At 35.9% G+C, this 27,985-nt stretch overlaps 1 protein-coding gene across 1 annotated transcript in view; it reads left to right on the plus strand.

Annotated features, from left to right (window-relative positions):
• LOC143239113 (chondroitin sulfate proteoglycan 4-like) overlaps nt 1–27,985 on the plus strand; it is a 121,988-nt gene that overhangs the window by 59,235 nt on the left and 34,768 nt on the right. The window contains exon 2 of the mRNA XM_076479943.1: nt 12,145–12,332. Within this exon, the coding sequence (XP_076336058.1) occupies nt 12,269–12,332 (64 nt within the window). The 5' untranslated portion in view covers nt 12,145–12,268. The remainder of the gene's footprint in view (nt 1–12,144; nt 12,333–27,985) is intronic.

Here is a 27,985-nt window from a genome sequence, read left to right on the forward strand (position 1 = left end):
AGCTTGCACATCTAGCACACAAGTGGGGCAAGTAATTGTTATTTTTGTTGTTTTTTTCAGATCTACGTGTGGAAAGAAAAGGTAGATAATGATTTATTGGATCTCCTCACTATTCATTAGTCATATACAAAAGAACATTTGGCTGTAATGACACAGTGAACTCTAAATCAACACCTGGAATAACTGTTTTTACAGCTAAGTCGTGCTTTACGATGTAACTAGGTAACCGGGTTATACTCACTAGGGGATAATGAGGAACGAGAATCAACTCCATTTTCATATAGGAACGTCAATAAAATGGCGCTGATAAATGTGGAGTGCAGAGTTCAAAGTAGGTAATAGTTTATAGTAAACTAGGTTTGTGTTAGTTGGAAAAGCTATTTACTAAGTCACAGCCTGTCTGAGGTTTCCCAAATGGCCTTTAACCAAACGAACTACATCCTAGAGAAGGGCACCATTATAGGAACCACATCCTACGACACTCTTTTGTACCGATTTCGACGTATTGAATGGAAGCGCTCCCTTCCCAATGCTTTAAAATGGTCGACACATTTCTTTAAAAAGAGGCTATTAAGCGAATACAATGGATCGCACGCGATAATGGACTTCAGTCCAATTCATCACGCATTGGATGCTCTTGGGAAACACGTTTCATCTGTTTGAGTGTTTTCATACACTAAAGATGTTCGAAACACCTCTTTAAGAGGAGTGCTTGGGGATAACTCATCAATAATCTAACTTTAAGCACGTAATATTGATATCAGGCTGATCTGGCACTTCGTACTGACCATGCTTCTTCTTATAAAATCACAATGAACTTTAAATAACTTTAGGATATTGTATGCGGAGAGATGGTTGTATAAATATCTGAACATAAACATTAATAAATACGTTAACATTAATGTTAGCTAACTAGATGAAATAAAGCCAGAAGTAGCCTTCTCTAGACACCGTCGAGTGACACAGCGGCATGTCTGCCGACTTACAACGTTAGAAACAGGTTTTCAATACCCACAGCGGGCAGAGCAGTAGATTTGTGCTTAATTAGAAAAAACAACAACAAAACCCAATTAGTATTTATTAAAAGGTGCTTCGTGTCAATAACAGTTTCCAGAAGTTCTGTGTAGGAGCTAATTTCAAATTCTATAACATAAATCTTCGCCTTTCAGATAACATAAACTAGGTAGACACGACTGGTTGTTCAAACCGGATGTTCATGATAAATAAAAGATGAGTCCTGATTATGAATCTAACAGAAACAGTGCTACATATAAAGACGATAGACGCTGCTTAAAAGAAATTATTCATCAGAGTTGTACCCCTATACACACACAATTGCATGCAGATGAAGAAAAAAAGAACGGTCTACCTGCTTAGTAGTACGGTAAAACCAGGGGAAATACGAGACGCAGTAAGAAACTGTGACGGACAACGAGTGTAAGACGTATGCATTCACAATCGCACGCACAAAACACTCACAATTTCCACGTGAAAGGAGCCTCAGGGTGGAGTGTCAAAGCATTGAACATGAGACTGCTTACAGCGGTGCTGGTGATTTCAAAAAAGCTCAATGGTTTCCCGATATTCCGGTATACGGAAGAAACGTGTATTTATCTTCTATTGTTTTTCGTGGTCAAAGTAAGTGGTGGAAAATTTCAACCCATTGCTCAGCGTTTGTACGTCTCATTACCCTACAATACCTGCTTATTAGAAAGTGTAGTTTTACCTGCGATTATCTTAAACGTTGGGCATGTGTTTGGAAATAATTTTTCATGCTTTGGTAGAATACTCCACGCTTCGTATCACGCAAGGTGTTACGCCTATCTACAGTTGTTACTATGTAAGGTGTTAGGCCTATCTACACTTGTTAATATGTAAGGTGTTAGGCCTATCTACAGTTGTTACTATGTAAGGTGTTAGGCCTATCTACAGTTGTTGCTATGTAAGGTGTTAGGCCTATCTACAGTTGTTGCTATGTAAGGTGTTAGGCCTATCTACAGTTGTTGCTATGTAAGGTGTTAGGCCTATCTACAGTTGTTACTATGTAAGGTGTTAGGCCTATCTACACTTGTTAATATGTAAGGTGTTAGGCCTATCTACACTTGTTAATATGTAAGGTGTTAGGCTTAAATCTCTCCTAGCAATAAGTAAGTTACTGCTCATTTTAATATCGGTGTATGTAAAAATACAATTATTTCTTTCTCGCTTACTTGTACGTATTTGTGGATAAACGTTGCAGTTTAAGTATAATTAAATAAAAACATTCATTTACTAAACTAATAAACTATTAAGCCTCTCACAGAAATTAACCAAATTTTACGTTATTTTTATATATATTAATCAGCACTAAACTTTCTATTAGGTTTTGGCATATTAATATAGTTATTAGTATGTGCGACCTTAACATGTCAAAAATAAATTTCAAGCCCAATCTCTAGATTTGGACGCACTGAATAGAAACCCAAAGAATAAGACAAGACTTCTTGTGGTGTTTCTTTTTGTTTATTTTTTTTATTATCGTATCGAATATAAGTACAGGTTTACTGCAGTGAGCAAAGTGCTTAAAAAACGTATCGTACGAAACAGTCAGAAGCATTTTAGTGACGAAACAGCACCACACTGGCTGGCTTCAAGACAACGTTTGACTAGTATTTATTCACCAACAGAAACTGTTATTTGTAATACCTAGTCCTAATAGTGGCTTTATGACAACGTTTGACTGGTGTATTTAGTCACTAATATAAACTGTTATTTGTAATATCCCATTCTGACACTGGCTTCATGACATCGTGGGACAAATAATACAGCTTGCAATTTGTAATAGTTAATTATAACTGTACTTTCTGCCCTAACATTGCAAACCTGAACTATCATATTGTACCTAACTCTTGGTTACCATACACCAGCTTGGTTATACTTAATACCTAAAGTTTAAATTTGTTTAAAGAATCCACAAGACAAAGTAGGATGGACTACTTTATGAAATTCAACGTAGGGGTTTGTGTATTTTTTGTGCATTTGATGTGAATTTTGTTGAAAACGTTTAAAAGAAGATATCAGTTCTTTTATAAAAATAACACGCTAGCGACCTCTCCTAAATCGTGATCCAGAGCACGTGGTCTTTAATGTGATCATTCAGGAACGTTGAACTATCGAGGCCTGTTGGAAGATTTACAGTACATTAGTCCAGGGCTTTTTCATCTTTTCACGGACGGCTCAGGCGGAATTGTGGAGAACTATTCAGCTGGGTCCAGCTGACGCAAGGGGCTGTCCTCTTATTGCAAAAGGTAGTAGATATTTAATGTGAATGTGTGTGCCACTAGGTAAAGCCATAATACCGAACGTCTTAATATTTTACTGACTTAAAAATGGATTGATTAGATCTGAGAAATTGCATTACACTTAATAAAGTGAGGTCGGCACAAAAATTGCTCTTTTTATGTCAAAACCTAAAGCAAGAAAATACACGAGGCTTAACAAAGATAACTGTCGTTGGTACATAAAAACGCCTAATTATGCCAATATTGCAAAAAGGGGAAAGAACAAACTAGAAGGAAGAAAATACCTGAAACTTAACAAAATGACCTGTTGTCGACACAGAAAAAAACAACACTTGTTTAATGGCAACTGATGTTGTCAATTGTTTACAGATTCGTGAGCTTGACGTTAAGCCTAACGATTTATTTAGTGATCAGTGAGTTACGCCTTGTGAAATCTTGCCTTTATTCATCGTGTGGTTTTGGTGGAATATTTATTTATTATATGTTTATGGCATGTTTGTTTGGTTTGATCCTTTTCAACACAACATTTCTATATTTTTCTCTGAATTCTTTGTTCGTTACATTGATTTAACAACAAATATTCATACGATCGCACCATTCTAACTTTGAAGACATGAATTACGTAAGGCAGGCTATTTCGATATTTAAAAGGAGAGCCTGTCTCTTGTGAAGAGCATTACAAACAAGAACAGCAAAAAATGTATCACGTTACGTCCAATTAAAGAAGGCCTCGAGTGTCGCGTGACCTCTGTTAGGCGCAAACTATTGAAGACAGCTTTGCATGTAAATCAGTCACCTTATTTTTTGATAGATTGTTTAAGCAGAGTATTCATGATAAAACTTTGTAGAATGGACGGCAACTTTCGAAACTTCGTCCTCTACCCTTATGTCTCCACAACAGGCAGTTGTCGTCCATTCAACAAAGTTTCATCAGTTATCTTACTGGTCGTTTTACAACTGGTTCGAAACTAGAGGACTGTAGTGAAGCAACAGGCCCTTGACTTCAAAATTATTTACAGTTTTTCGTGTTTTAATAGAAGTTAATAATGGAAACTTTGGAGTACCCTTAACTGATGACAAATTGTTGTGAAGATATTGTATTTCTTACGTCAGAAATTTGGTCGGTTGTCTGTTATTTTATTTTACTTGAATAAAAGTAACAATTTGTAATGGGAAGAAAAACTATATCACGTAATTTGAGGGTCGCGTTTTCGAATCCCCGTCACACCAAACATGTTTGCTCTTTCAGCCGTGGGGACGTTATAATCTTACGGTCAATCCCACTATTCGTTGGTAAAAGAGTAGCCCAAGAGTTGGCGGTAGGTGGTGATAAATAATTACTTTCCCTCTAGTCTTACACTGCTAAATTAGGGACGGCTAGCGCAGAAAGCCCTCGTAGCTTTGCGCGAACTTGAAACCAAACTCTAAATAGAGAATTTGAAATAATCATGGTTGTATCCGATTTTTGCATTATCGTTTACTGTTACAAATTTAGTAGAAAAGTGTAACTTAAGAAGCCAGTTAACCCTTTGATAATCTTATCTTTTAATCCTCTGATCATTTTAAAGAACTTGGACTAAGTTTTTTCTACAACTGTGTGTGTGTTTTCTTATCGCAAAGCCACATCAGGCTATCTGCTGACTCAACCGAGGAGAATCGAACCCCTGATTTTAGCATTGTAAATCCGTAGACTTACCGCTGGACCAGCGGGGTACTTCTACCCTTGTAAAAATATTGGGGTTGACAAGTAAGAACTGTAATTTCAAAGGTTTAGACCTTCAAGACGAGTACCAATTTGGTCCTATATCCTTTTACCTCTAACTCGCTGTTGTCTCCGGATTTCATTTGTCCACGTGTTGCGCACCTCTAAAGATTCAAATTTGTATCTTTTCAGACCAACGCTGTTCACTTTAATTGCATTTTGTGCAGTGAATAAGCGTAGTTCTGATACATTTCGTTCCACTGCAACTTTGATATCTACGTGTATTTGCAACAACGCTGCGTTAGAGTATGTTATACAATCTACTTATCGCATTTAATAAAAGTTACCCACCCACCTTCCTCTGTTACTGTGTGTTGTCTATTTGCTTTATGTATGTATACTTGGGGGGGGGGAGACATATATACTTTCAGTTATTATAAGTTATATTTATAACACTGTGGCTATTTTGTGGATGAACTACCACTAATCTAGTTGTCTATTAAAAGATATGAAAAAAATAAAACTCACTTTCAAAGCAAACACTAATCCAGAAGGTCGAAACGTTGTTCTGTACTTTATTCCAATTAAACTTCTAATACCCATACGAGCCGTCTTGAGAATACATTTTTCAGCCATGTTTTCTTTATGCACGCACATTCGCATTGTGATTACTGGAAAAAATAGCTTTAAGACTATTTATCCAGCTATCTGTATGTATAGAATCGTATGTAGCTAGCCACTTTAGTGGTGTAGGGGCTGGACTCACCCTACGCATTTCATTCTGTTCTAATACAGATTAGGAAAACTAAGGAAGAGCAGGCTAATGTACAAAATTAATCCAGAACTACAAAACTTTCAAGGCCCTAAGACGAGCCTTAGAATCCGGCCGTAATTGGTGTGCATATAGTGTATATTTCGTCGCTTGGTCAAATAAACCCTGGGCCTTCCACTTTTTATTTGGCTCCAACACTTTTGCACTTTGTCTTTACTGAAAGTCCAATTTAAACACGTTTTGTTTAATTCTGTTTCACAGTACGTGCCATCGTTTATCAACCACATTTACTCCTTACTGTGTTGGCCCAGTATGGCCAGGTCGTTAGGGCACTCGACTCGTAATCTGAAGGTCGCAGGTTCGAATCCCGCCACACCGAACATGCTCGCCATTTCAGCCGTTAGGGCGTTATTATGTGACGGTCAATCGCACTATTCGTTGGTAAAAAAAGTAGCTCAAAAGTTGGCGGTGGACGGTCATGAGTAGCTAATTTCCCTCTATTCTTGTACTCATGTAACTTTCCGCGAAGTTAAAAATTCAAACACACAAATATTATACTTTTCGTTCCTTTAGGGATTAACATTTCTCTTTATCTACAGTGCTAGCCCTCGTGTAGTTTTGCGCGAAATTCAAAAACAAGCAAACTTACTGTGTACGAATGTTTCACCAGTTTTCAACATATACGTTACAGGCCATCACATGGAGTTTTACTACGCAGAAAAAAAGTTATTTTGTTTTATCGTATAAACCACGTGTTACCCTATTTGAAGAAAAACAAACAAACAAAAACAGACATTTTGTAATGCAAGGGCGTGGGTGTAGTGGCTGGAGTGTGAATACGAGAACCCGTGGGTTTTGACTTGTATTCTGTTTGAAGTCGTAGATGCTCTAAAAGAAAGAAATTCCCGCCAGACAATAGTAGCCCAGAAGAGTTTGCGGTGAGTGTTATAGCCTTCTATGTGATAACTTTCGTATATGTCGCTGTCTCTGATGAGTTATGGTAATTTAGACCGTGTATAACGAACTTTACAGAATTATTATTTGTATATGGGACACGAGGGAAATTCTAATAAACGGAGTGATTAATTGCCCGTAAGATACGTGGGAGGAAGTGAAGTAATTTACGTGAAACTCGGCTTATGTGATTTTCACGTATAACCCATTTAATCCAGGTAATAAATTCACGAGATGATGACATGGTGAGGAGAAAGGAAATTCTGTTGGTGATAAATCTGATGAACTTTCCAGAAAATTCAATTTCCAAGAGTGTTAAGTCTACAGATTTAGTCTCTGAATTAAAGCTAACACGTCTGTCCACTCATCCGCTTCGTACAATCAGTAGAAGCTGTGACACTTCATTGGCTAGTAAATCCAGAAACATCTCTTGAGTAGAGTTATCAGAATAGATAAATCTGTTCATAAATTTTGCAATGTGATCGTGATGGGGGAGTGGTTATGAGATCTTTTTGAATACATTTGGTTGGTTACTTTCTTCTCTGGCCGTTTCGGGAAATATTGATGGTTGAATATTAGGTTTCCGTGATGAATATCGATCATTCTTCTACTATGAAGCACTGGTTAGAAAACAAGAAGAAATTTATTACACCGAGAGTGTTAAAAGTGGGTTTAAGTATGAATGTGTAATGTTTAAAATCAAATAATTCATTTAAATACAATTTTTCATGTATACATAACTGAATAATTGTTACAGTAATCAGTTCTCATTTAAAAACATGAAAGATCGAGCAATACGGTAGTGATTGACAGACTGATTGAACAGTGACGAAGTGATGACCGATTGAACAGTGACGAAGTGATGACCGATTGGACAGTGACGAGGTGATCGACGCGACCGATTGGACAGTGACGAGACGATCGACGCGACCAATTGGACAGTGACGTGGCGATCGACACGACCGATTGGATAGTGACGTAGCGATCGACACGACCGATTGGATAGTGACGTAGCGATTGACGCGACCAATTGGACAGTGACGTAGCGATAGATGCGACCAATTGGACAGTGACGTAGCGATAGATGCGACCAATTGGACAGTGACGTAACGATCGACGCGACTGATTGGACAGTAGTGTAATTACTCTTTCTTCCTGTTTGCTGGGTTTTGGTGGACTAATGCTTGTAAATAAGAATTAACATGCTGAGTAAAGAAACTGGTAACTTTTAGAAAGAAATGTCAGTTTTTCGCCCCTTTACTTTGGATTGTCATAGAAACGAATCCGTAAGGATATACGACAGAAGAAGGAGTGGAATCACTGGATAAACTTGAGACTTAAAATGACCAGAATTTTAAACAGATGAATTAAGAAATTTTAAAAATTTATCGAATATTACAAAGTTTCTTCAGTCGCTGAATAAAACAATTTACACCAGCCAGCGATCACTTGTCGAAGATAAAACAGTATCACTAGATGAGTATGGAACAGAAGAGCTTTAGTACCACTTCAACATTCAATAACAGCTTCTCAAGAGCTCCATCCAGAAACTAATCTTCTATCCTTGAGTTAGCTTGCTTTTGATCGCTTCGAGATCTCCCACGGCAACACTTGGCTGTGTTGCAAGTTTAAACGGTATCGACTGAGACGTTTCTTTTTTTTTTTTAAAGAGTTTTCTGTCTTAAGATCTTTTTTGCCTCTATTTATCTTAGTGCATCAGGTATTAATTTTCTAAAAATATAATTTGAAACACTTCTTGGGTATTTTCGTCCCACACAACATTTTAGTTTTTTGAAAGGTGACATAAATCAACTCATACTTTCGTACTGTTTCTCATAAGTTTAAAAGTGTTCATGACCTAATCAGCATATGTTTAACTTTTAATAATTTAACCACAAGTGTCAGAATATGTAACCTGTGGTGTCACAACTGTGGCATTTGCCACATGTAGTTGACCTTCGTATATCACATTGTTTGTAAGATATGTCACATTGAACTGGTACGTGAAAGAAATGTCACTTTTCTAGTTTGAAGGTTTGTTTGATTTTGTTTTAATTAAGCACAAAGCTGCACAGTGGACTTTCTGTGCTTTACCCACCATGGGTATCAAAACCCGGTTTCTAGTGTCGTAAGTTTGTAGATATTCCGCTGTGCCATTAGGGGGGGGTCAGTTGATAGAGAGATGTGGACGCCACAGTCACTTACGAAGTGTCAAGAAGATAGCATTCTGTACCATTTCCATGTATGAGTGCCCGGCATAGCCAGTTTGACTCGCAATCTGAGGGTCGCGGTTTCGAATTCCCGTTATACCAGATATGTTCGCATTTAAGCCCTGGGCACGTTATAATGTTGCGATCAATCCCACTGTCCGTTGGCAAAAGGGTAGCCCAAAGTTGGCGGTGGGTGGTGGCGACTATCTACCTTCCCTTCGGTCTTACACTGCTAAATTAGGGACGACTAGCACAAACAGTCCTCGTGTAGATTTGCGCGAAATAAAAACAAAGAAACAAACATCCATGTATGAGTGTCCTGAAACGTTGTAGAGAAATAAACCTATTGTTCTACATATAGCTGTTTGAAAACTTACTGTTTGTAAACGTGTAATTTAACAGCAGAGAATAGTGATCGTAACATTTTATCACTAATATGAAACCGAGAATAATGTAGCAATACGATATAGGTGGGACAGTTCAATAAAAAAGTTACTGTTCATGTTATTGTATTACTGTATCATTTACCTTTTATTTTATTTATTTTTGTCTGTTTTATCAGTCCAAATAACTTGTTTAAAGTTGATATTGAGTAATAGGGGGAGTGAATGCTTTTGTGATGATAGGGTTGGGGGTGAGAAAGTGTTTGTCATTTCACTGGATTTGTTAGTTTTGTTAACAATTAAATTGTATTTCGTTTTGTAATGTGAAGAAAGAACTTGGCTGTCATAGAAAATTATAATGTACGGGTATACTTACTTTTATTCAGACCTATTTTGTACAGATGACGAAACAGCTTCTGTGTGAGTCTAGAAATATTGCACTTTTATAGAGGACAAAAGATTTATTTCGCTCATTTTCTGCCCTCTAGAGGTCTGAAAGTTTCCTATAGCTGTTTACAGAACTGACATACACGGCGTGGTAATGCAGAACCTCTTTTATTAGAACATATCTCTATAGTTTTTATATTTTTATGTCCATTGGAACGTTTTCCTAACATTTTACTGAATGTTTCGTGTGATTTTGTATCTCGACAAACGTTGTTTTGTTTCCCTATATTTCAGAAAAGATAAAACACGTTACCCCATGTTGTTCAGTTCCTTCTCTCACGAACTAATAGTGGATTTCAATAAAACAAAATTTCTAGAAAAAAGCAGGATTGGCGAATTACATTTTTTTGATCACGATACATCTCTCTCTCTCTCTATATATATATATATCTTGACACCGCGACTCGCTAGTGGCTCTACAATTCCCTACACATGTCTGTGTATTCGCCTGAAGAAGTTTTCCATTTTTCTCGGAAGAGGGACACAAACACACAACAAACATTCGGAAAGTCAAAAAGAAAATATTTTTTTCACCGCATAACGTCTATTTGTAAAGGAACAACTCGATGCTGTGACGTCTGTATTTCTTCAATACTGGTTCACTATCGTCTATGACTATTCTGATTTTACCTTTTTCCAACACAGCTGTGCCTATAAATTTCTTGAATAAGCAACAATACTTTCAAAGCACACATTAATATACGGTAATTCGTTGTAATACCCGTTGTGCGCGGCATTATCTGTTCTGAAAATTTATTTTTCAGATCCACAAGAGAAGAACGACCAACACTTTTTGATTGTATGTAATTTTGAAGATACAATGTAACGCATAAAATGATGTTAAAACAACGAAAGATTTATGACAAGGTTCGTTGGAGAAAGTAATATGTAGGTGGCGTTATATATATATATATATATATTAAAGTAATTAGACCAGATCTGGGTAAAAATGGAAGTTAAATTAAAGTATATTTTTAATTTTGTGACCATATTTTTAAAGTATTATAGCAGGGAACAAGATGTTAATTTGTGTCGTTCTATGAACTGCGACATGAAAACAGGTTTAATAAAACAAGTCGAGAAGAAGTACGTGTGGTTTTAGTTGGACTTCAGCAATTCTGATGAGATGTAGTTGTACGTGTAGTTTTGGTTGATCGCAGGAGCTATGATCAGATCTGGTTTTACGTGTGGTTTTAGTTGGACTTCAGCAATTCTGATGAGATGTAGTTGTATGTGTAGTTTTAGTTGATCGCAGGAGCTGTGATCAGATCTGGTTTTACGTGTGGTTGTAGTTGGACCACAGGAGTTCTGATTAGATCTAGCTATTCCTTTTGGTTTTAGTTGGACGTCTGGGAACTCTGATCAGATGTGATTGTACTTGTAGTTTTGGTTGGATCACACGAGCTGTAACCAGATCTAGCTGTACGTGTGGTTTTAGTTGGACCACAGGGGTTCTGATCAGATCTAGCCATTCCTTTTGGGTTTAGTTGTACTACGGTAATTCTGAATTTGTAGTTATAATAATTTATTCTGTGACAAATGAAAATAACGACTTTTTCCTTCAGCGATACCTGATAAGCACATCCATAACTGAAAACCAGATAAAACCCAGTATATAGTAGGAACCATTCGGAGAACCTGAGGAAAAAACTGTAAGACGGCTACTCTGTGAATGAGCCATATTCTAACATCACCAGTTAGCGCACAGCGCCCCGTACGTCAAAGGCTTGAAATTCGTTTACTGTATATATAAATAGCATTTTCAATAAACTTGGGTACAGTTCCGCTGCCGGTTTCTGATATTTGACGGAAGGTCTACTGGACAGTGACTTGTGGGAGACAAAAGATGGAACCGTAATGATATTTTTATTTCTTGATTTTAGATTTTGGAAATAGGGAAATTAAAAGGCGTACAAGAAATGAAAACAGTTGTAGTGTTGTTGTGTGATATTTAACTCGAAGATTAGGTCTATTGGATTCTAATACTTTACCCTTAAACCGTAACCTGACACTGTTTTAACATCTTTAACCAAACTTTAGCCTACACATAGCCTTTAGGCGTAATTAGAGACATTGCTTCACTATATTTTCTACACTTCCTCATTATTATTAGTTAAGTGTTATGGAATTATACGAGTGTAATACATTTAATGTACTTTTATAACACAAGTAAAAAAACTTGATGTTCTTTTGAAATTATTGTAATGGAAGAAGCAGCTAAGTTACTGGGCGAGTATAGGAATGGAACAAATAGATTATATCACTCAAAAGGAGTAAACATGGAACTCTTGAACACGGTGTTGTGTTAACTGAGTGTTATTAATGTTCTGATTATTTTAATTTGTGTTATGTGTTACGAAGAGTTCTGAATTTCCTTTCTTTTTTTCGCTTTCAGCAGAGCTTGATGACCAGTGGCTGGGCTGTTCCGACTCGTCGATGATCCGGAGTTCGATTCTCCCTTGTTCAATAAATGTAAAGTGAAAGATGCTACTTGCCCAGTTTCCCGCTTATTCTCAGCAATGAAATCAACAACAGCGGTTTACTATGTGTATCTGTGTGCGGTGATGACTGTTTCTAAAACAGGTACGTGTTACTTCTGTAGTCGTGTTTTAATTATCAACGCAAATACCGTGACGACAGTTTCCTCTGGTGAATTATTACAAAATATTCCCCAGAGTCAGTAACTTTGTGAAAGCAAATGCATAAAGTTAAAATTATTTTTATACCGAAAGCAGATAAGAACTTTTGAAGGCCACTCAATCATTAGACCACACGATATCACAATTTAAAAAAAAGCACTAGTTTTTTCTCCAGATAACAGTAAAAACTGCTCGTAAGCTGACTCCAAAACATGTGGACAACATTTTAATTTGACCAAGCATATGACTCTTCGAGTTCAAAGAGACTTACAACAACCATTATGTCTAGTTGGTCTGGAATGTACTTACCGTCTGAAAATAAGAATTATCAGTTATTAATCAAATAATTTCGGTCAGTCTTCGCTTAGTTGTTAACTTGTTGGGCTGCAGGTCTAATAACCTGCGGTTTGAGACTTAATACTGCTGAAAACAGTTTATTTAGCTATGAATGCATTATTAAAGCGACATTTAATTCTGTTATTCGTTTCGAAGAGTTAGACAACACCAGTAGGCACTTGACTCGTAATCTGAGGGTCGCGGGTTCGAATCCCCGTCGCACCAAACATGCTTGCTCTTTCAGCCGTGGGACGTTATAATGTGACAGTTAATCCCACTATTCGTTGGTAAAAGAGTAGTCCAAGAGTTGGCGGTGGGTGGTGATAACTAGTTGCCTTCCATCTAGTCTCACACTGCTAAATTAGGAACGGCTAGTGCAGGTAGCCCTTGTGTAGCTTTGCGCGAAATTCAAAATAACACCATTATGGCGACGGGTATTCCTGGCGGCTTTTACTCTGTTTAGTAGTCCAAATTGAGGGGTTCCTAAGTGGATCATATACCTATTGGATGACATTTCCTTTATGAGAATCTGTTTCTAATCACAGTTTTGTTCAACACCCAAATATTGTGAGAACGTATCAGTTTTCATACTTGTTCACGACAACGATAAAAAAGTTATTGCTACATTATTCACTATTTAATTTCTGGAGTGTGTGTTTATAAAATAAAAGAGATTTTGTTACTATAACACAAACGTTTTTTATTGCGTTTCTTTAATGGACACTCAACGTTTCGCTTTCTAGTTTTTCCCGAAGTGTTTCACTGAGACACAACCCGTAACTGACAGTTAATAATTTAGTTTCGGTTTGTGTTTTAGTAGAGTTCACTTGAAGAATGTTTGTTTTTGAATTTCGCACAAAGCTACTCGAGGGCTATCTGTGCTAGCCGTCCCTAATTTAGCAGAATAAGACTAGAGGAAAGACAGCTAGTCATCACCACCCACCGCCAACTCTTGGGCTACTCTTTTACCAACGAATAGTGGGATTGACCGTCACATTATACACCCCCACGGCTGGGAGGGGGAGCATGTTTAGCGCGACGCGGGGGCGAACCCGCGACCCTCGTATTACGAGTCGCACGCCTTCCGCGCTTGGCCATGCCAGGCCTCACTTGAAGAAGCTGTAAAGCGAAACGCAGAGTTTTATAATTAAAGAAAAATAAATTTTATGTTGTATGTTTATGTTTTCAATGCTAATATTATTCAATGTTACTAATTTTACGTGTATATTCACTATTCATGTTGTGTTACTATTGGCTTTTTTGTTTCGCTAGATGCATGTTATTATTGTAATATTCAAACCTAACAGGTGTTTCTCATTACCAAAGATTTGTATAATTTAAACTTAACCTATAAATAAAATCACTGACGTGTTTACTCGCCTCATTTGATTTAAGACAACTACCATACAAAGACTAATACACAATCAACGGGCGATGTGCATTATTTCGGTTAGCCGACGATTAAATAACGTTCACTTAACAATGTACACCTTACACATGCGCGTGTGAGAAGCACGTAATTAGCATCCAGCACTCGAAGATTCGTGTACTAAATGAAGAGTTAATAGGCTTAAAGTGTGGCATTTTCGTCTTCATTACTCTTACACCAGGTGGCCAGCCAGACTAAATAACTATTAAAACGAAGTCTTTTTCCAAAACTTCTTGCAAGTCTGAAGGTGAGTTCATCTAGTATTGATGCTTCTCAAAAACGATAAACGTCGCTGTTATCTTCTGCGTTACGTCACAAATTGGCGGGAAACGCGCGTTTGTGTAAATATATAATGTACTTTCTAATAGTAAGTAACTTGAATGTTTACACACTTTCAAAAATTAGACTTATTTATCTACACACATAGAAAATAGACAAATTGATTGGAACAAATGTGTTATAGTTAAAATCCAATAAAATATATTTTCCCTGTACGAAAAAACAAAACAAGTATAGACGAACGTTTCTTTATTTTCATACGACGTTTTGTCTTCAAGTATTTACTTAAATACGTGGACTTCCTTCCCCCTCTTTATGGAACCTTAATCTGTCAACGCGTGGTCTTAATATATGTTTAAACCTGTGGTTTAGTCTGTAAACGTGTGGTCAAACTGTACGCTTCTACTGGCATCGCCAGGTTGTTATGGCGTTCGACTCGTAATCCGAGGGTCGCGGGTTCGAATTCCCCTCACACCAAATATGCTCGCCCTTTCAGCCATGGGAGCGTTATAATGTAGGTCAATCCCACTATTCGTCGGTTAAAGAGTAGCCCAAGAGTTGGCAGTGGATGATGATGACTAGCTGCCTTCCCTCTAGTCTTACATTGCTAAATTAGGGACGGTTAACGCAGATAGTCCTCGTGTAGCTTTGCGCGAAATTCCGAAATAAACAAAAACAAACAATCGACTTATCTGTTTTAGTATGTAAACATGTAGTCGTTCTGTACGTTTCTGTGTACTCATGTTTTAGTTTGTAATGAACATGTACAATCAGTGGTTCGAACTAGGCCTGACAGTCTCTTGATAAAGCACTAAGTTAGGCCAAATTAAAAAGCCAGAAAATTCTTTCAAATTAAACATGCTATTTGAAAAAATTGAGTCCAAATATATATTTTGATTTGAAATTAAATTGATCTATACGTAAGAATACTAATAGCCTAAACTGTATGTAGCTTTTCACAAAATTTATAATTATTTATTTTACAGTAGCATCTTACAAAATACATGAGTCATGCAACTTTGGTTTACCATTCAATCAAATATTACGTTCGAGGCGTTGGATGAAACCATTGAGATAAACAAACAGGCTCAAACACAAATCTAAACGACAGCTTTATTTATTTATTTTTTGTTACGTTGCAGGCAGAACGTACGATGTGTAGAGTCTGTCCGAAATGTTGCAGGATTTAAACTTTCGTTTGTACTTGTGTATTATTCTAATTATATGTGTAAAACGACATCAACTGTAGTTTCCCTTGACAACGACAGAAGTTACATCCACTTAATGGTGGTGGTCTTTTCTAAGAGCAGAGCTACACAGTGGGTTCTCTGCGTATGTCCACCACAGGGAATCTGTTTCCAGATTTTAGCTTGAAACCATAAACTTAAAGGTGGATCACCGAGGAATATTCCCCTGCATTCCGTTTATAGATTGTTTTCTTATTTTAACGGTAGGGTTAAGAGGTAATCACGTGTTCGTGTGACTTTGTACGTATTTCTGCAATGTTGTGTGTACAGCGTTTTTCTTTCAAGTGTTTGTATGATCTGTTATAGCAAAGCCACATCGGGCTCTCTGCTGAATCCATCGAGGGGAATCGAACCCCTGATCTTAGCTTTATAAATCCGTAGACTTACCGCTGTACCAACGGAGTACGTTTTAATTGTCAAAAAGGTAACCCTAAATGTAATATCGACAGTGTCTTTATAATTACAAACCTTCTTTCTGTGCCAGAATGACTGTTATTTACAGACTAAAGCAACAGTATACCACCATCACAGGCTCAGCAATAAGTCTGAGTGCTTATAACACTAAAAATTGGGTTTCGATACCCGTGGTGGGCACAGTACATGTATTCCATTGTGTAGCTTCGACTAAGAATTTAAAGAAAATATTATACCCTTTGGTATATTTATCGTGATGACTACGAAACTTACATTTGTTTCGCAAAAAATTTTAAACAACGACTTTTTTTTTCTAGTAACTTACTACAGTCCGCTTCTGGATAACATTTGCAAAAAATAAATAAATTTAAAATGCTTTATTCAAATAGCATTTAGTGATAAACTAGATGGCGTTGTTAAAGAATATGAATTTCTCTGTGGTAAAATGTTTAGTATCAAGTTTCAGAGGTTGTGTTTTGTTTACAAAATGTAGATTGAAAACTTGTTTTGTTACCATGAATACAACAAACACCATTTAGTTTGAGTAATATACAACAATAACTATTTCTAAACCTCTTTTGTCAAATAAGGAATATACAGAGGAATCTGAGAAAGTGGGACATTTGGTGTTAAAACTTGCTTGCATTTATTGCAGCGTAACCTCAGTGTTGACTATAGAAGTTATGGAACAGCCTTATGCCTGTTGATTGGTTGTGTTATATGATAAACTTAGATCTATTGATCGGTGTTATTATAGTTGAATGGTTTGTTCGTTGAATTTCTCGCAAAGGTATTCGAGGCCTGTTTGTACTAGCCGTCTCTTGTTTCGATGTGATAAATTAGAGTGAAGGCAGGCGATTTAACACCACCCACCGTCAACTCTTGGGCTACTCTTTTACCAACGAAAAACGGGAGTGCTCGTCCTTCCAGCAGTGGAGTATATAAGATTTGACGGTCACTGTCTCAGGTAATTTTAATAAACAATAATCTTTCATTGAAAATTGGATTAGTGGTTAAGGTACTCAACTCGCAACATGTGGAAAGCAGGCTTTGTGATAGCTATCTCATGGTTCTACGTAGACAGCTGTTCAAATTGTCGCTCTGTTTTCCCGTCTCTAATGTCGATTTTAATTATGCAATCAAACTATAGGGGTGCAGATCAAATGAAGCTTATTAAACTCAAGAAAACATTACATAATCAGTAAACGTGTCCTTGTCGTCCCATTTAAATTGTTTGTTTTTTATCCAGTTAGCGAAAATTTAACTTTTTTCTTTGCTTTTCTCTTTTGCTTCAGTTCTAATCTAAATTTTCTACCAGTCCAACCAGTCTTTGTTTTGTGTGATGGTTGATTTAAGTTGGAAAACAGCCTTTTGTCTTCCACTAGGAAATTCGGTAGAATTCTGAGTGTGACTTTTGGGAAACGACATTGCTAACCTGTCCTTGTCTATGTATTCCACTTGCTTGAATCAGTCTCCGCTAGAGGGTGTGTAATTTCGTTAAGACGAGAGACCCACTTGAAGTAAAAATGTATTATCATGACGCCTGGTATGGGTATAAGCACTTTCATTAAAATACAGTAGAGAACTTTTCGACCTTCTTAGGTCATCTTCAGGTTAAGAAGGTCGAAACGTTGTTCTGTACTTTATTTTAATTAAAGTGTTATTACCCATACCAGTCATCTTGAGAATACAGGGTGTGCAACTTGCCACACAGTTCTATTGCTCTGACGTCAGTTGTTTCACCATCTGATAAACCAATTTAGAGATGATCCCTTGAGTTAATTTTCGTCAATCAACAACGTAATACACGAAACTAGACACTGAACCGTATCCCAACAGCTGGACAAACTTTGTTTCTTTGTAGTTAAGCGCAGAGCTACACAAAGGGCTATCTGTACTGTAGTTTCTGGGGGCAAATTTTTCTTCCATGGGTTCAATCACTGTTGCGGAAATTTTGCTACAACATTTTCCTCCTGGAAACAGATTAGTCCCCTCTGTTTACTTCAGAGAAAGGGGGAGAGAAACGTGTTTTTTGCTGAGCGAATTTCTAGTCTTGTGTAACTTTTCAGATATTTTCACTTCCTTGTGTTGTGGTACCGATATTTTGTCTACCATCTGATTAGCTTGATACATTTCAGTATAACAGTTTTATAGCTTTTTATACTGGCGAGACTGATCGCAAACAGCAATACATTCCATACCACAAAACTAGACACTGAGTTTGATCTTATTACACATGGCTTACACTTTGGTGTGTGAGCATACAAGACTAGCATTGTAGATCTACTCCAGTTAATGTAGTAACTGGATAATATAACATTGTAGATCTACTCCAGTTGACGTAGTAACAGGATAATATAACATTGTAGATCTACTTCAGTTAATGTAGTAACTGGATAATATAACATTGTAGATCTACTCCAGTTGACGTAGGAACAGGATAATATAACATTGTAGATCTACTCCAGTTGACGTAGGGACAGGATAATATAACATTGTAGATCTACTCCAGTTGACGTAGGAACAGGATAATATAACGTTGTAGATCTACTCCAGTTGATGTAGTAAGAGGATAATATAACATTGTAGATTTACTCCAGTTGACGTAGGAACAGGATAATATAACATTGTAGATCTACTCCAGTTGATGTAGTAACAGGATAATATAACATTGTAGATCTACTCCAGTTGACGTAGTAACAGGATAATATAACATTGTAGATCTACTCCAGTTGATGTAGTAACAGGATAATATAACATTGTAGATCTACTCCAGTTCACGTAGTAACAGGAAAAAATAACATTGTAGATCTACTTCAGTTGACGTAGTAACAGGATAATATAACATTGTAGATCTACTTCAGTTGACGTAGGAACAGGATAATATAACATTGTAGATCTACTCCAGTTGACGTAGGAACAGGATAATATAACGTTGTAGATCTACTCCAGTTGATGTAGTAAGAGGATAATATAACATTGTAGATCTACTCCAGTTGATGTAGTAACAGGATAATATAACATTGTAGATCTACTCCAGTTCACGTAGTAACAGGATGATATAATATTGTAGATCTACTCCAGTTGACGTAGGAACAGGATAATATAACATTATGGATCTACTCCAGTTGATGTAGTAAGAGGATAATATAACATTGTAGATCTACTTCAGTTGACGTACGAACAGGATAATATAACATTGTAGATCTACTCCAGTTGATGTAGTGAGAGGATAATATAACATTGTAGATCTACTCCAGTTGATGTAGTGAGAGGATAATATAACATTGTAGATCTACTTCAGTTGACGTAGGAACAGGATAATATAACATTGTAGATCTACTTCAGTTGATGTAGTAAGAGGATAATATAACATTGTAGATCTACTTCAGTTGATGTAGTAAGAGGATAATATAACATTGTAGATCTACTTCAGTTGACGTAGGAACAGGATAATATAACATTGTAGATCTACTTCAGTTGACGTAGGAACAGGATAATATAACATTGTAGATGTACTCCAGTTGACGTAGGAAAAGGATAATATAACATTGTAGATGTATTCCAGTTGACGTAGGAACAGGATAATATAACATTGTAGATCTACTCCAGTTGACGTAGGAAGAGGATAATATAACATTGTAGATCTACTCCAGTTGACGTAGGAACAGGGTAATATAACATTGTAGATCTACTTCAGTTGATGTAGGAACAGGATAATATAACATTGTAGATCTACTCCAGTTGACGTAGTAACAGGATAATATAACATTGTAGATCTACTTCAGTTGATGTAGGAACAGGATAATATAACATTGTAGATCTACTTCAGTTGACGTAGGAACAGGATAATATAACATTGTAGATGTACTCCAGTTGACGTAGGAACAGGATAATATAACATTGTAGATGTACTCCAGTTGACGTAGGAACAGGATAATATAACATTGTAGATCTACTCCAGTTGACGTAGGAAGAGGATAATATAACATTGTAGATCTACTCCAGTTGACGTAGGAACAGGGTAATATAACATTGTAGATCTACTCCAGTTGACGTAGTAACAGGATAATATAACATTGTAGATCTACTTCAGTTGATGTAGGAACAGGATAATATAACATTGTAGATCTACTCTAGTTGACGTAGGAACAGGATAATATAACATTGTAGATCTACTCTAGTTGACGTAGGAACAGGATAATATAACATTGTAGATGTACTCCAGTTGACGTAGTAACAGGATAATATAACATTGTAGATCTACTCCAGTTGACGTAGGAACAGGATAATATAACATTGTAGATCTACTCCAGTTGACGTAGGAACAGGATAATATAACATTGTAGATCTACCCAGTTGAAGTAGGAACAGGATAATATAACATTGTAGATCTACTCCAGTTGACGTAGGAACAGGATAATATAACATTGTAGATCTACTCCAGTTGACGTAGGAACAGGATAATATAACATTGTAGATCTACTCCAGTTGACGTAGGAACAGGATAATATAACATTGTAGATCTACTCCAGTTGACGTAGTAACAGGATAATATAATATTGTAGATCTACTCCAGTGGACGTAGTAACAGGATAATATAACATTGTAGATCTACTCCAGTTGCCGTAGGAACAGGATAATACAACATTGTAGATCTACTCAGTTGACGTAGAAACAGGATAATATAACATTGTAGATCTACTTCAGTTGACGTAGTAACAGGATAATATAACATTGTAGATCTACTCCAGTTGATGTAGTAACAGGATAATATAACATTGTAGATCTACTTCAGTTGATGTAGTAAGAGGATAATATAACATTGTAGATCTACTCCAGTTGACGTAGTAAGAGGATAATATAACATTGTAGATCTACTTCAGTTGATGTAGTAAGAGGATAATATAACATTGTATATCTACTCCAGTTGACGTAGGAACAGGATAATATAACATTGTAGATCTACTCCAGTTGACATAGGAACAGGATAATATAACATTGTAGATCTACTCCAGTTGACGTAGGAACAGGATAATATAACATTGTAGATGTACTCCAGTGGACGTAGTAACAGGGTAATATAACATTGTAGATCTACTCCAGTTGATGTAGTAAGAGGATAATATAACATTGTAGATCTACTCCAGTTGACGTAGGAACAGGATAATATAACATTGTAGATCTACTCCAGTTGATGTAGTAAGAGGATAATATAACATTGTAGATCTACTCCAGTTGACGTAGTAACAGGATAATATAACATTGTAGATCTACTCCAGTTGACGTAGTAACAGGATAAGATAACATTGTAGATCTACTCCAGTTGACGTAGGAACAGGATAATATAACATTGTAGATCTACTCCAGTTGACATAGGAACAGGATAATATAACATTGTAGATCTACTCCAGTTGACATAGGAACAGGATAATATAACATTGTAGATCTACTCCAGTTGACGTAGGAACAGGATAATATAACATTGTAGATCTACTCCAGTGGACGTAGTAACAGGGTAATATAACATTGTAGATCTACTCTAGTGGACGTAGTAACAGGATAATATAACATTGTAGATCTACTCCAGTTGATGTAGTAAGAGGATAATATAACATTGTAGATCTACTCCAGTTGACGTAGGAACAGGATAATATAACATTGTAGATCTACTCCAGTTGATGTAGTAAGAGGATAATATAACATTGTAGATCTACTCCAGTTGACGTAGTAACAGGATAAGATAACATTGTAGATCTACTCCAGTTGACGTAGGAACAGGATAATATAACATTGTAGATCTACTCCAGTTGACATAGGAACAGGATAATATAACATTGTAGATCTACTCCAGTTGACGTAGGAACAGGATAATATAACATTGTAGATCTACTCAAGTTGATGTAGTAAGAGGATAATATAACATTGTAGATCTACTTCAGTTGACGTAGGAACAGGATAATATAACATTGTAGATCTATTCCAGTTGACGTAGGAACAGGATAATATAACATTGTAGATCTACTTCAGTTGACGTAGGAACAGGATAATATAACATTGTAGATTCCAGTTGATGTAGGAACAGAAGAGTACCGGCACTATTTGTGTATCGGGGCTACTTCATGAACTAAGGTTTTGACTGCCCCCTGATGTTCATGTGTTATTTAAGATGTTTTTGTAAGAGAGGTAAACGATTCACCAGAGTTTAGATACGAGTGTGAACGATATCCCCGAAGTGTCGTAGTTTGAGTTATATGAATGTTTATTGTGTTTCAAACACATCTTTCGGATATTCAATCACACCCGTACTTTACCGCACAGGTTGTCTGGTTTACATATTAATTAATTCTTTATACAGTTGTATCCAGATGATCTGCCCTCTGATTTTAAAAGTTATTTAGTGTTATCCTTGTCGAAAATAACCTGGAGATTTTCCTTTCTATTGACGTGTGTCATTTGTGATGTACCATTCCTTTGTGGTCCACGGGAACGTTAGAAGGCGCAGCTGTGCTCCGTAAATCAACTAACAGCTGTACGAACTTTAGGTTTTCAACCAAGTAGCCTAATCACCCAGATCGTGTTGGTTTGAGTTTGTTTGATTTCTGAGACGCCTTTATAAGATACAGCACTGGCACGTCTTCTGGTTCCAGCTCTTTGTTTTAATGTGTCATGTTATAAAATCTGGAACGCTCTATATTATTTTTCTTTCCAGCCCTGAACATCAGGAAGGACTGAGGATCCAATCAGTCATGTTTTTCCTAAGTTCGCCTTTTAACTAGTATTACGTTACCACAGTTGTCACTTTTTAAAAATATCTCACTTTTTACAAACTGCAAAGTAATTCCATCAGTTGCTCTTTCTGAAACAACCTTTATCTGTCAAGCCTGTCGATTTTACTTTCTTTGCTGGCTGTAGTAACAGTTGTGTGTTTTAAACAACGCTGTTCATTTATTTCCTAAAAGTAGTTCTGAAACGTGATTTACGACAGAGGGAAATGTGGATATTCTTACGCTCACGTCACAGTTTTTGTTTAACTTGTACGGTGACGTAACCCAGTGAATATTCGCGCAAATGACCTGTCACTCAGTAGTATAGGAATGAAGTTAAGACAGTTGTTTTCTGCCCTTATTAGCATAAATTTTTGACTCTGTATAAACGCAGTATCTGAAAAATTATCCCTTTTGGAAATGTTTTATATTTATTCTAAAGCACGAAGCTACTCAATGGTTTGTCTGTGCTCTGCTTAACTCGGGTATCGGAACCCAATATTTTGGCGTTGTAAGTTCACTCACTGACTTTGTCGCTGAACCACCGTATAGCGTTTTTACAAGTAAAATTAACATGTAATTAAAGGACAAGCGTATTTGTCATGTCCACCTTCGTTTATAAAGATTTTAAACACCATCAAATTACCTTTGCTATGTATACTGAATGATGCGTCCAAACTTATATCTGATAAGATTCACCAGTGTGTCAGCGGTACTTTAACGGACATAAAAGGTTAAAAGCAGGGGTTCGATTCTCGAATGAACAGAGTGTAGACAACTCGTACGGTAGCTTTACGCTAAAACACCACAATACTTCCATCGAAGTTGAAGTAACATTAGAACTACATTAGACGAGGTACGTGTAACACCGTAATTAACACTAAGTACATGATAAGAAGGCAAACAACTTTTTATACCTTCAGAATAAATTATTTTACAAATTCACTAAAGCCGTTCTTTACTTTGAAGTAGCCATATAGGATAGCCCCAGTATTCGTGTTGTTTTAATTTCGTATGCTAACTAGTTTCCACGCGAAACAACATTTCATCTAATAAGAGGAAGGCAAGAACCTGATGTGCCGTATGATTATGTAAATATACGGTGCATCGGTATTTAATTTTCCGTAGAAAGTAGAGCTGGACCGATGGACTTCGTATGTTGCCGAGAGAATAGGTAATTGGTTATTATGAGAAGTACTAAATAAATGAATTGTTTCCCACCACATTAGAAAACGGTTTTAATACAGTTTGTCTTCAGATAACAAGACATAAATTATAAATTGGGTGAAATCACTTGTGTGGTAATTATAGTTCAGAAATTGTTGCCACTATTTGGTCACTTGTGTTGTAATTATTGTTGAGAAATTGTTGTCAGTATTTTGTCATCTGTGTTGTAATTATTGTTAAGATATTGTTGTCAGTATTTGGTCACCTGTGTGACAACTATTGTTGAGAAATTGTTGTGAGTATTTGGTCACCTGTGTGACCACTACTGTTGAGAAATTGTTATCAGTATTTGGCCTTTCACTTTGAGCAAAAGTTGTGTTCAAAGTAACTGAAAATTGTTGACATGTCAAATATACTTTTCTGGGCTAACTATTCCACTATAAGCATTACTTTTCTAGATTAAATATTTTTGATAAAGCATTACTTTCTTGGTTTAAATATTAAACGATAAAAATTACCTTTCTAGACTAAATTATTAGACGACAAGATAACATTTTGAAAATCGCTTGTGTATACATAGATGTGAAACCTCTTAGACGGGTCTTACCTCAATCGTTTTTACAGGGGCAATGTACAGGAAGCATTTTGACAACAGCTTAATATAGAGATAAAAAAATGTAAGAAGTCTAGTATTGTTGTGCCAACACTGCGAAGCATCTCGGAGCTGGTCATGTTGGTGTGCATTTATCCGTACCTTTTGTTCTTGTAGACAGGATATCTGAAGAGTGTATGAATTAATATTATGTAACAGTTACTACGTACAAAATTTTAAACCTGATTAACTTTTGAAGGCCATGGGTTAAAGTTCAAAGTTAATTGATACATAGAAAATCTTCTTTAACCTTGTGGAGAGGTACTACATCAGAAAACGATGGGGGAAGACTTAAACATACATTATATTAGTGGGGAGTTGGTGTCTAATAAACACAATTTACACTTAGTTTTCAGTTTGCTCTTGCGTGCGTTTTTTTACGAGGAATAAAATTCTCCAAAATTAATGTAAAGAAATGTAGTGTATCAAATGAGAGACTTACTCATTTTTGTCTTATTTGTAAACGTAAGTAATTCAGTGAGTTAACTAAAATACATTATAAATGCCAATTGACCGGGACCCAGCATGGCCAGATGGTTGAGGTACTCGACTCGTAATACGAGGGTCGCGGGCTGGAATCCCCGTCACACCAAACATGTTCGCTCTTTCAGCCGTGGAGGCGTTATAATGTGATGGTCAATCCCACTATTCGTTGGTAAAAGTGTAACCTAAGAGTTGGTGGTGGGTGGTGATGACAAGTTGCCTTCCCTTTAGTCTTACACTGCTAAATTAGGAACTGTTAGCACATACAGCCCTTATGTAGCTTTGAGCGAAATTCCAAAGAAATCAAACAAAATGGCCAATTTATGCCCTCGAGTAAAACTCTTATTATTAAATCTAGCATTAAATATGAGACACAAATTTTAGATTTATGTAAAGGATAAACCATTTGTCAATGTGTAGTATCAGACTTGTATTAAAGAAATATTTATACAGATAAAGTGCAACTTTGAAACTTGTGTAAACAATAAATCACTTGATCTATATATTGTTCAAGACTTGAATTTAAAAATACTTGTACACATAACGGAACTTTTAAATTTATGTAAACAATAAAACATTTATCAATGTATTATTCAAGACTTGAATTTAAAAATACTTATACACATACAGCGGAATTTTCAAATTTATGTAAACAATAAAACATTTATCAATGTATTGTTCAATACTTTAATTGAAAATACTTACATACATACAGCGGAACTTATACACTTGTACATATAAAGCGGAATTTTTAGATTTATGTAAACAATAAAACATTTATTAATGTTTGAATTTAAAATACTTATACACATAAAGCGGAATTTTTAGATTTATGTAAACAATAAAACATTTATCAATGTATTGTTCAAGACTTGAATTTAAAAATACTTAAACACATAACGTAACTTTTCGATTTATGTAAACAATAAAACATTTATTAGTGTTTGAATTTAAGATACTTGTACATATAAAGCGGAATTTTTAGATTTATGTAAACAATAAAACATTTATTAATGTTTGAATTTAAAATACTTATACACATAAAGCGGAATTTTTAGATTTATGTAAACAATAAAACATTTATTAATGTTTGAATTTAAAATACTTATACACATAAAGCGGAATTTTTAGATTTATGTAAACAATAAAACATTTGTCAATGTATTGTTCAAGACTTGAATTTAAAAATACTTATACACATGACGTAACTTTTCGATTTATGTAAACAATAAAACATTTATTAATGTTTGAATTTAAAATACTTGTACATATAAAGCGGAATTTTTAGATTTATGTAAACAATAAAACATTTATTAATGTTTGAATTTAAAATACTTATACACATAAAGCGGAATTTTTAGATTTATGTAAACAATAAAACATTTATCAATGTATTGTTCAAGACTTGAATTTAAAAATACTTATACACATGACGTAACTTTTCGATTTATGTAAACAATAAAACATTTATCAGTATCTTATTCACGAGTGAAGGTTCTCATCTTTGTGTTTTAATTAATTAATATGTTCAACTTGTCTGATTTTAATAGTTTCCTGTACATGCCTGGCGTAAGAAAATGAGTGTCTGTAATCGATATCGCTCGACACAATAACTTGACGTAATGTTGACATGAATATTGTATTCAATGTACTGCTTCCATTAAGTGCATACTTTTCTCATTATGTAATTTTTTAATCGTATTTGACGGAATAGTTTGAAATCGTGTGAGTAATTGTTTGCAAGCGTTTTTTATGCGCACACATCTTGAAATGTGGTTGGGATAATTTTTTAACGATTTCACACAAGTAATTAATCAAGCCTGAACTATCATACTTATAAGCAGCTTGCCAAAAAGAGATGTGAAATCGATATTAGGTGTAGCCTGTATGACACGTAACATGTCTCAGTTTCAGCTTTCGCTTGTGAAAAACATTTCTGTCTTCTTGTCGGAAAGTCAACACATCCATACCACATCAAGATAAACTGTGGATGTACATTTACACGGCTGTATCTCTAATACAACTGTAAGATTATTGTCGAAAGTCAACACACCCATACCACATCAAGATAAACTGTGGATGTACAGTTACACGGCTGTATCTCTAATACAACTGTAAGATTATTGTCGAAAGTCAACACATCCATACCACATCAAGATAAACTGTGGTTGTACATTTACACGGCTGTATCTCTAATACAACTGTAAGATTATTGTTGAAAGTCAACACACCCATACCACATCTAGATAAACTGTGGATGTACATTTACACGGCTGTATCTCTAATACAACTGTAAGATTATTGTCGAAAGTCAACACACCCATACCACATCAAGATAAACTGTGGATGTACAGTTACACGGCTGTATCTCTAATACAACTGTAAGATTATTGTCGAAAGTCAACACATCCATACCACATCAAGATAAACTGTGGTTGTACATTTACACGGCTGTATCTCTAATACAACTGTAAGATTATTGTTGAAAGTCAACACACCCATACCACATCTAGATAAACTGTGGATGTACATTTACACGGCTGTATCTCTAATACAACTGTAAGATTATTGTTGAAAGTCAACACACCCATACCACATCAAGATAAACTGTGGATGTACATTTACACGGCTGTATCTCTAATACAACTGTAAGATTATTGTCGAAAGTCAACACACCCATACCACATCAAGATAAACTGTGGATGTACAGTTACACGGCTGTATCTCTAATACAACTGTAAGATTATTGTTGAAAGTCAACACACCATACCACATCAAGATAAACTGTGGTTGTACATTTACACGGCTGTATCTCTAATACAA

Source organism: Tachypleus tridentatus, chromosome 13 (genome assembly GCF_004210375.1).
Source record: "Tachypleus tridentatus isolate NWPU-2018 chromosome 13, ASM421037v1, whole genome shotgun sequence".
Lineage (NCBI taxonomy): Eukaryota > Metazoa > Arthropoda > Merostomata > Xiphosura > Limulidae > Tachypleus > Tachypleus tridentatus.